At 45.0% G+C, this 11,032-nt stretch overlaps 1 protein-coding gene across 3 annotated transcripts in view; it reads left to right on the plus strand.

The window, feature by feature from the left end:
• NUAK1 (NUAK family kinase 1) overlaps positions 1-10,803 on the plus strand; it is a 71,393-nt gene extending 60,590 nt beyond the window's left edge. For all 3 annotated transcript variants that reach the window (XM_081060848.1, XM_081060847.1, XM_081060849.1), the window contains 3 exons: positions 1,234-1,353; positions 3,175-3,307; positions 6,185-10,803. In XM_081060848.1, coding sequence (XP_080916974.1) covers positions 1,234-1,353; positions 3,175-3,307; positions 6,185-7,338 — 1,407 coding nt within the window. In that variant the 3' untranslated portion in view covers positions 7,339-10,803. The remainder of the gene's footprint in view (positions 1-1,233; positions 1,354-3,174; positions 3,308-6,184) is intronic.
• The last annotated feature ends 229 nt before the right edge of the window (positions 10,804-11,032 follow it).

The following is an 11,032-nucleotide window of genomic DNA, read 5'->3' on the forward strand; positions in this document are numbered from 1 at the left end:
TGATCACAAAAGATGAATACAAGTCATATTTGACTTCTGCAATTACAAGAGGTGCTCAAAGTGGTTACCATCAGCATCCAGACACTTCTGGTTACGGCGAACTACCCCTTGAGCAACGTTGATAAAGTGTTAACATTGCTTAAAATATGTATACGGTTTTTTGGCACCTCTGGTATATACATTATATGTACATATGTGATATGTAGGTGATATGTGCATACATATATACACATTATATGTATATATGTGAAAAGATTTATATAGAGATAGATAGAGATAGATATATGGAAGAGTGTTGCCATAAAGGATAATAAATAAAACACTTCAAGAGACCACAGGAAAAGAGAATGACTCCAAGGGTCATTCTGCTTCTCTTGTATTACAAAGGGTTGTGTAATACAAGAGAAGCAAGACAGGAGAACCCAGGTTAGGTCAAACATTTGCATAGAACTTGAAGACTTGAAGGTTATAAAGCACTTTTTGCATTCAGCGTCTCATCCTGATTCATCTTTCTTCTTATCATCCTCACGTAATCCTGTGACCTAGAACAGTATAAGGATCCTAGGAGCCCATTTTCTGGTGGGTAAGCTGACGCTCTGTGTAGCCAAGTGACTTGCTCCATGTCACATAGATGGTTAGTGGTAGAGTTTGGGCTGAAATATAATGACTCAAAACCCAGTGCCCTGAGTTCCTTTCCTCTGTGGTCACAATGTGGGCAAACTACAGGTCTGGTCAGAGCATGGGTAGATAAAAAGGTGGTGGTGTCAGGTTCACAGGTCAGGGTTTTCCAAAGTGTGACAGGCACACCACAGTGGTGCAGTGTGATTTTCAGTCGGCCACAGGTGGACAACTTTCAAATTAATAGTTATGCAATTTAATGTTCATCAGAAACATCAAACCTGTGATTTTGTGGATATTTCTCAGGCAAGTTGAAACCGAAGTGAAGATAGAGAGTCCATGTACGGAGTAATTTTAATTAAGAATAGAGCATGTAGTTTGCAGAGATGACAGAACTTGTTTTGGACGCCCAGGACTGCAGTGGGGACTCACTGGCCCAGTCGTACTGACTGGTCCTTTTATGAAGACCCAGGGCTGGAGAGAAAAGGGCGACCCAGCTGGCAGACCCACCTGGGGGTCGCTCAGCTGCTCTATTGTTGTGTGGTGTGAGCTGATCCAATGCAGACACTTACTGTACCACTAACGCACCTCCCCGGATCTCACTTGCCTTTGTAGATTGCTGACTTTGGGCTTTCTAACCTGTACCAGAAAGACAAGTTCTTGCAAACGTTTTGTGGGAGTCCACTTTATGCGTCTCCTGAAATTGTCAACGGGCGGCCTTACCGAGGGCCAGAGGTGAGCAGGTTGCCTGTTTTGTGTTTATGGTGGAGCAGGTGGAGGAGCTTGGGGGAAGAAAAGGGAGGAGGGCAAGAACTGGATCTAGGAAATACTTGAAAAAAAACAAAACAGCAAAGGAAACTTTTTCTTACATGATTATAAAGGCTGTAACATACAAAGCTGTGAGAAAATTTGAAAAATCCAAGAAAGCGTAAAAGAGAAAATAAAGTTACCTGCAATCGAGCCACAAAAGATAACCACTTAATATTTTTGTGACTTTTTGAAAGATATTTTCCAGTGTCAATCTCTGCATTTCAAAATAATTGAGATCACTATTTATGTATATCTGTGTGTGTATCTGTATCTTGCCTTTTTTTAACTGAACGTTATATTGTGACATTTTCTGAATTCCTTATTGAAAACACGGTTTTTTAATGATGACACAATGTTTTATTGTGTGAATAAATGTATCTTAATTTAATCACTTCCAAAGATTGACAATCAGATTATTTTCAGTTTTTCCTCATTATAACAAAACAGACAAAACAGCAAACCAAAATACCCCTGTCTCTGGGAGTGAATATTTTTTTGCAAATATTTTTGACAGCATGTATTTTTTGATTAAGGAAAAACATTTTAATTTCATCTTCTAAATTCACGAGAAATGCATTTCTCTGTATGGCTAAAGCTTTCATGGCCACTGTAAAAGATACGTATGTGAACAATGTTATTTTGAAAATGGGTGAGTTGCAAATGACTATTCTTTTTGAAAAGGATGATTCTTTTTACGGAGAGATTCATCCACTCAGAATCCTTAAATAGCAGCTGCTCAGTGGATTGAAATGTTTCCTTCCAAATATTTATCTGTTTGAGAGTGTTTGGGGGCAGGATTGGAGGCTGAAGAGAAGAATGCCAAAAGCCTCTACCAATTACAGTGAAGAGAAAGTCTTTCTGAAGGAAGAATGTAAGGGAGGAGCATAGGCTTCAATTTACAAAACTGTAGAAACTCGACACTGTAAATTTATCATAGATAATGAATGCTTCTTTGATCTTCCAGGATCTGTTTCCGAGGTTACAAGCTGGCAGCCTCTGATCTGGCCAGCAAGCGTGTTTTATTTGGCCATGCTAGTCTTTCTACAAAAAATTGAACAAGCATTTAATAACTGAGAGATTTCACATAAAAATTTGGGTTCTCACATCTCTTAAAGAACCAAAGGATTTAACAGTGCTGGGCCGACACTGCTATGTGGCAGCAAGGAGCCGAGGGGAGGCTGCCTGCTTAAGATGGGTGAATGCACTCTGCAGTTTGTCTCTGTCCCCAACACTCCATGTTGTCCTCCAAATTCTCTCTTGTTTTGTTCATGTTTGTTGTCTGCCTGGCTCTTGTAAGCATTTGGGTTTGCCGCCCCTGATCCGTTTGCAGAGGATACAGGAAGGAACTGATTCTGGATTAGGAGTAAAGAGCCCTGGGTCCCAGTTTTACCTCCAGCACTGGGGTGAGGCCGCTGGAGAAACCATTTCACTCCTTGTGCCTCAGTAGTCTCACCTGTCAAGTAGGTTTGAAAATAATCCCGGCTCTACCTGTTTCACAAAATTATAATGAGGATCAAGGAAGATAATCTATTTGAAAAGTTCTTCTATAGGTTAGGTCTTGGTTTGAAATGGAAATGCCCAGCTGCACTGCATATCAGTTGTCAGGCTGCATGGGAACCTGTCTGCCAGGTACTAAATTAGTTCCTGGGGTCGCCGGGGGTGGCTGCTCACTGTGTGATGCTAATGGTTTGGGAGGCATCCGGAATCTGCTTCCCAGCTCCTGTATGTCCTGTCTCTCTGCTCCAGGTGGACAGCTGGGCCCTGGGCGTGTTGCTTTACACTCTCGTTTATGGAACAATGCCATTCGATGGTTTCGATCACAAAAACCTCATTCGGCAGATCAGCAGCGGAGAGTACCGGGAGCCCACGCAGCCCTCAGGTGCGTGCCCGGGGAGGGTCAGAGGTTGGGTGGGAGTGTTCAGGTTACCTGCCCTATCTCACGCTTTCTGCTTCTGTTTAGTGTGTGTAAGGAGTCTCCTGCTTTTCCTCTTTCTTCTCTCCATGTCTTTGCCTCCTGGCAAAGCTGGCTTGTTAGGCTGCTTCACCCAAACCTCCCCAAATGAAATTTTCAGGACAAGCACTCTACACAGCAAGCGGGCTACGAATGCTATTTGCTTGTTGTGTGAACTTGGGCAAGTCCCTGACTCTGTTTGGATTCATTTTCTCCACTAAAAAGTAAGATTTTGAGAACGGTAGTGCATGAAGTCCCTTCCAGTTCACGTGGACATATAAAACGCCCTCACTAGACTACAAGTGCGGACTGTAAATGCCCTTTGCACTACTATGCCACTGCCTGAGGTATGGCCCATGGGTGCTGTTTCATTGTCTGTTATCTACACAACGGCTGTATCCCATCACCCCAAACAAACTCAGTGGTTTGAACAACAACCAGGTAACCACATCTCTCGAGTCCCTGGGTTAGCTACTGCTGTGCTGTCCTTGCCTGGGATTTCTCCTACAGCTGCAATGAGATGGCAGCTGGGGCTGGCGCTGATCGTGGGACACCTCCGTGAGGATTCTCTCTCCGTGAGGTAACTCCCCAGGCCTCTCAGTCCAGGAGGGAGCCTGGACTTCTTATGTGGCAGCTCAGGGCTCTAAGAAGGAGGAGGAAGAAGCTGCCAGGCCTTTTTCATGTTTGTGCTTGGAAACCAGATAATGTCACTTCCGCCATGTTCTATTGGTCAAAGCAACCGAGGCCATAAGCTCTATCTCTTGATGGGAGAATGCGATGTGCGCATGTAAAACAGTGTGTGCAGGTGGCCATTTTTGGAATATAGTTAACACGGACCCTCCATATATATATATATATATATATATATATATATATATATATATATATACATATACATATACATATATATGTGTATATATATATATACACACACACATATACATATATATGCACTATATAGGTATACACACACGTACATGACACATATCGTTGATTCTTATTACTCATAATACTTATGTTCTATAAAGTTGCTATGAACATGGAGTTACTGAAGCATTGCTCTTAGCAGAAATACAGGGCTCAAATCCCGTGAGCCTTTGGTCACAATGTTTTTGTCAACCAGCCAATACATAACCTTGTTTTATGTATGTTTCTGTTTAAAGATGCCTCACTTAAAATACATTGTTCATTCATGAACATTGACCTCGTGGTCAACACCGTAACTCATGCCTGAATGAAGCTTATCTAGCACACCCATTTCCTCCACAAGGCACATCACAGCCCTCTTGTACTTAGGAACACTAGCTAGCACTTCAGCACTATGCTTGGGGACTATTTTAAACAGCAAAATCACCAACAGAAAGTACAAAAATGTGAACAACACCAACTAAATAGATCTTGAAAAGGACACTAGTTAGTATGAGAGCAGAAACAAGAAGATAGACTGTTGTTCCCTTGTTGGAGCTCAGCTGGGAACACACATGCCTGTTGGGGCAACTCACATTTTTTGCCACTCTACAGATGTATTCAAATGACTGGGAAAACACCCTGAATATTGATTTTTTTGAGTTACAAATACATTTTAGTGAGTAGGTGAATTTACAAATACAGAATCTGTGAATAATGAGGATTGACTGTTGTATATGTTTGTGTATATGTATATATATACATAATTTATGTATATAATACATATGTATACATCTTAATTTTTTTAATAAGCCAACTTTTTTTCTTTGAGAAATTCCAGGGTGAACTCTTTGGTAGTCTTATTGGCCTCACCAGCTAACTGGTGTTAACACAGTTCCTGGCACCTTACAGGGGATTAGAAAAAATTTGTTGACTGACTGAATGAATGATCTTCCTGTACTTTTCAGGGGTGCAGCTCACCTTGGCCCCCTTGCCAACGACTCATTAGCCTGCCTGGCAGCTAAGGGGAGGCGGTGTCTTCCCAGGATATAATTTAGTCCCTCTCGGGAGAGCACAGCTTGATCTTAAAAGTTAGTTTATAAGCTATGAGAGTCAGTCAGTTCCTGTGTCTTCCTTGACATCCCTTTGGGGCTTCCCCTTAATTTTCTGGCAGCAGAAATTTGCAAATGGAGTTTTTCAGACAGGCTGTGAGCACAGAGCAGACATAGATCAGCTCTCTGTTAGGAGAGCTCAGCACACTGTGGCTCATGTCAGAGAGGGAAAGGAGGTGAGCTCCTTGGGTGTGGGTCTCAGAACCTGGCTAAGGCCAACCTCGGGTACGGCCCCTGTCACTGCCCTGGTGTGCCAGGTATGGGCTCCTCTCTGTCCTTCTCTGTCTTTCCCTCTCTGAGGAGGGGCCTTTTTCTCACCATCTCAGCCCCAGGAGTTCCTTTTCGTGACTGAGCACTGTGTGTTTATGCAAGCCAACCTTTGGAGGACTAAAGAAAGCCATGGCAATCTACACCTGTTTTCCTTTTTGGTAAAATGATATCCACCAAGGGCATGGTGGTGCCCTGTTTGCAGTTGGGTCTAGATTCTTTCCTGGGTACCTGGCCTTGCCCGTATTATAAAGACCGGAATTGATGGACAGCTCAGTAGTACATGACATTCCTTCACTCATGTGGCAAAACATGCCAGGATGTGATGACGCACTGGCCTATGGTTCTGAGTCTTGATGATGCCTTTGGCGTATAGTCTGGAAGACTTGGCTGGGCCAGGGCTCCAAGGGGAGGTTTCTGAAACTGAGCATGTCTCCTTAGCCATTCCCGGAGTGTCAGCCTTGTCACCACGCCAAGCGCTCCCATGTGACGCGTCTTCCTGTTGTTTCTTGTCCCATAGATGCTCGAGGACTCATTCGGTGGATGCTGATGGTGAACCCCGATCGCAGGGCCACCATCGAGGACATCGCCAACCACTGGTGGGTAAACTGGGGCTACAAGAGCAGCGTCTGCGACTGCGACGCCCTTCACAACTCCGAGTCCCCGCTCTTGGCTCGCATTATTGACTGGCACCACCGTTCCACGGGGCTGCAGGCTGAGGCTGAAGCCAAAATGAAGGGCCTGGCCAAACCCGGGGCCTCTGAGGTCATGCTGGAGCGGCAGCGGTCGCTGAAGAAGTCCAAGAAAGAGAATGACTTTGCCCAGTCCGGCCAGGACTCGATGCCCGAGAGCCCATCCAAGTTGAGTTCCAAGAGGCCCAAAGGGATCCTGAAGAAGCGAAGCAACAGTGAGCACCGCTGTCACAGCACCGGCTTCATGGAAGGCGTCGTCAGTCCTGCCTTACCTTCTGCTTTTAAGATGGAGCAGGACTTGTGCCGGACTGGTGTGCCCCTCCCAAGCTCCCCCGAGGCAGAGGTGCCAGGTAAACTCAGCCCCAAACAGTCAGCCACCATGCCCAAGAAAGGCATCTTGAAAAAGACCCAGCAGAGAGAATCGGGTTACTACTCCTCTCCGGAGCGCAGTGAGTCTTCCGAGCTGTTGGACAGTAATGACGGGATGGGGAGCAGCATCCCGTCCCCCAGCCCCCCAGACCCTGCCAGGGTGACTGTCCACAGCCTCTCCTGCCGCAGGAAGGGCATCCTGAAGCACAGCAGCAAATACTCCGCAGGCACCATGGACCCTGCCCTCGCCAGCCCCGAAATGCCCACACTGGAATCCTTGCTGGAGCCTGGCGTCCCCACCGAGGGCCTCTCCCGGAGCTACAGCCGGCCTTCCAGCGTCATCAGTGATGACAGCGTCCTGTCCAGTGACTCCTTTGACTTGCTGGATTTGCAGGAGAATCACCCCACCCAGCAGCGCATCCGCAGCTGTGTCTCTGCCGAAAATTTCCTCCAGATCCAGGACTTTGAGGGGCTCCAAAACCGGCCCCGGCCCCAGTACCTGAAGCGGTACCGGAACCGGCTGGGAGACAGCAGCTTCTCCCTCCTCACAGACATGGATGACGTGACTCAGGTCTATAAGAAAGCGCTGGAGATCTGCAACAAGCTCAACTAGCTCCTCCGGGGTGCAGGGGTGGGTTGGGGGTGGGTACGAGGGAGGAAGGGGAGCAATGACTTGTGCTAATGAGCTGGTTACCTCTTTGCTGGCCTTGATAATAAACTGAAAAAGGATTGGTGCCATCTCGCTTGGCCAAGTTTGCAGCCTTGGGCCATCCCCAAAAGGGAGAAGTGGGCTCTCTGCCAGTCCTGTCAACTGCCAGTCAGAATTTGGCTCCTAATTGGCATTAGCTTTATGGCACCTCCTAGAGGACCAGCTACCAGGGGAGATGGTGTTGGCCAGCTCTTAGAGGGTGGGGAGGAAGCATATGGGAGAAGGAGCATTTCCCTAGAGTCGTCCAGATGCTTCCGGAGGAGGAGGAGCGAGAGAGGCCATTGGCTTTGGGTGAGCTTACAGCTTGCTTCTTCTCCTTGTGTTAGCAAGCTTGGTCTGACCGCATGGGGTTGGCAAGTAGACTTCAGCAACCTGAGCTTGAATCGGTGATGGATTGATAGTGGCTGCTGAAGATGCTGGTTTGAGTAGCCCAGACACGTGGGAAGGAGTACTGTGATTGAATAGTCATGGCTGCCACGGGGATGGGGAGGGGGGCAGTAGCACTCATGCCATATAGTTGCTCTCCTTGACCTGGCTAAGCCCCGGGAATTAGGTTAGGGCCTTCTGTGGGATCTGCGTTATCTCTTTCAGGCCGCTGGTGTGGCAAGACAGGGCCTTGGTCAGAGAGAGAATGCTTTGAACTCTGCTAAGGACTTAGAGTCAGCCCATGGTGATTTTTTTTGGCTTTTTTCCTGATGTCTGTTTTGCTCTTCAGCATAACCTCCTAAGGGTGAACAGGAAAAAAGATGGTGTCGGAGGTCAAAACTTGGGTGTATAACAGAGCTTGGGACTCTGTTGTCCTTGTGCAGATGAATGGAAATTGACCCACACCCTCAAGGGGGCAACTTGTCGATTCCTTTCATGTTTCAATATTAACTGGAATGCCACCTCTTGGGTTCGTTTTCACCTGCATGAATGCTCTAAATTGGATGTGATACTGTCCATAGTCTCCAAAGGAATAACTGGCTCAACCACTGACTGTTGACTGGTAGCAGATGGTTCTCCATCTACCAAGTATGGAATCCTCAGAGGTAGGCGAGTTTGCTTCTAGGGAGTTAGTGTGTAGGTGGAATATTTGGATGAGGAAAGGAAAGTCAGGCAGAAGGTACTTTCCCCCCAAATCTAGGTTGTCTGTGTCATGGGTTTGAACTTCTTGGCTCTGGGGAAGAAGAAAGTTCCATCCATTCAAATGAAGAAGGTGTTGAAAGAACAGTGCGTTAGGAGAAAGCATACAGGAAAGGGAACATTTCCCTAGAAGTCATCCAAATGGTTCCAGAGGAGGCAGAGAAGCGATGTGATAGGACTCTCAAAAGTAACATATTTAACTTCTAGACACCCAAATTACAGGTGACAAGATGTCACTCCCACAATGGGACATCTTCAGATACAGGGTTTGGAATTAATGGTTTTACTTGGGTATTTTGGATGACTTCAGATTCTACTGGCCCAGAAACCCTTGTTTCAAGATGGCTGACTTCTGGTCGCCACCTTGATATATAAGGAGGACTAGTCTTGAGGGTATTTTTGGAAAAACCAACAGCCAGTAGTTGATAGGGAGATGAGAAAAAATTCACCACAAGGCATTGAGAACATTAATTAGAATGAAAATGCCCTTTCCCTAGGAGATGGCTCCATTTGTTCCCTTGCCACCAGCTCTGGGGTTTTGGCTTGTGTATTCCTTCAGGTTGAGTGAGTAACGTATTGTGGGAAGCTTCTCAGTTTCCTTTCATTCGGTTCCACCTCTTTCATGAGCTCCAATATAGGTTCAAAGGGAAAAAAAATCTGTAGGTAGCAAATTGTGTGTGGAGGGGATGTGGATGTAAGGAGGGCATTTTGCAACCTTTGAGCTCCCTACTCCTCATTTTGTGCAGCCTTTTCTACACAGCCTGTGCTGCCACAGTGCTGGTCCCTCATGCATGGCAGCTGGCCTAGTTGGTAGCTGTCAGTATAACACCTACCAACTGGTTGATGTGGTGTTTTTTTTTTCCTTTTGCCAAGTGATTGCCTCTGTTTAGTATTTTCCAGCCTTCTCGAAATCTTTCAATAAAAATGACACTTCGAGGAAAATTATTCTATGCCTCTCCCCCAAAAAAAACACCAGCGCGCGCGCGCACACACATACACACACACACACACACACACACACACACTTATGTTCTCTTTTATCAGTAAACCCAGACAGTGGATTGTGGCGAAGACAGTCCTCTACTCAGAGGCAGAGATTCTGAGTTGAGTCCCGGTGTGCTGCTAACGAGCTGGTGGCCTGCAGTGTGTTGGGGGCTAAGTTTTCCCTTCAGTGAGGGCTGGAGGGGTGGATTAGCTGGTCGCTCAGGCCCTGCCTAGTTCTGACATTCTGCTAAATCCTCTCATTCTAGATGTGATATTCACTCTGTCTTTTCAAGGAAAAATGTGGAATAGAGGGAAAAACTCTGAAAAGCAGTCCCCTGCTTCCCGATTAAGTGCTGTTGTCCCTACCAGCCAATCCCCAGCCAAGGAAGTCATGTTTCATTCATTTCCATGGAATTACAAGTGAGAGACACTTTTATGACCTGGTGGACCAAGCAGGAGTTTCGATGTCAGCTCTCCTGGTCCTTTCCTTGCCTCTGTGGGCTTTTCAGTGTCTTAGTTTACACATCTGCCAAAGGAGTAGAATTATACTTCTTTTTACAGGTAAATTTCAAGGCATGATCAGTTTTCAGGAAGTGCTTCAAGACTCCAGGTGAAATGAAAATGTTAAGTACTCTCTGAATTTCCATCCCTGTTATAAGGTGCTGCTTCTTCTGATGACAGGGAGCACTTTTCAGGGTGAAATTCAGGTGAGTGTTGCCCAGGCCTGCTGTCTTGAGTACAAATGTGAATGATTGACTGACTGCTTATTGCCAAACTGGAAATGTTGTAGGGATTAACTGGCATGGTATCATTCCTAGAAGAAAAAAAAAAAGAAAGAGAGAGAGAGAGAGAAACTTGACTGCACATTTTTTTTTTTAAATCCGTGTTGTGACTTTTATTTAATTTCTATTTTTTTGGGTAATAAAAAGTTGACTTTTTTATTTGAATTTGTCTTTTTTTTATTTATTGGTCTGAAAGGCATTTCAAAGGTATTATAATAATATATTGGTGTAATTTAATTGGTGCAACATGCTTTATGGCTCCAGTCAAAATTGGTTTTCACTCATTTGATTGGTTTGAGCCCAGAACAACCTACAGGGAAAAAAAAACAAAAAAAAAAACAAAAAAAAAAAACAAAAAATGCTGGATAACCACCCAAAGTGTTTGTATTTTCATTGGAAACTGATTTTTGTTTTGTTTTTCGGTTTTTTTGTTTCTGTTTTTATTTTTAAATTAAATAAATTGCAATGAACTGAACTGAACTGGGACCTTGCTTCTTTATTTGGTTGTTTTTCTCTTAGTTAAGTAAGTGACAGAATGGCTATAAGTAACAGAAACCCACCCAAGCTAACTTAAGCACAAAAAGGGGAATTTATTCCAAGTTCTCAGAAGAGGAAATGCAGCTAAAATCAAGAACTGGAGAAGTGGGATCTAAGAGAACTACAGGTCTTCTTCTGTGCTTCTCTTTATTCATACCAGCTTTATTCTT

This window comes from Rhinolophus hipposideros, assembly GCF_964194185.1.
Source record: "Rhinolophus hipposideros genome assembly, chromosome: 9".
In the NCBI taxonomy this organism is placed as follows: Eukaryota; Metazoa; Chordata; class Mammalia; order Chiroptera; family Rhinolophidae; genus Rhinolophus; species Rhinolophus hipposideros.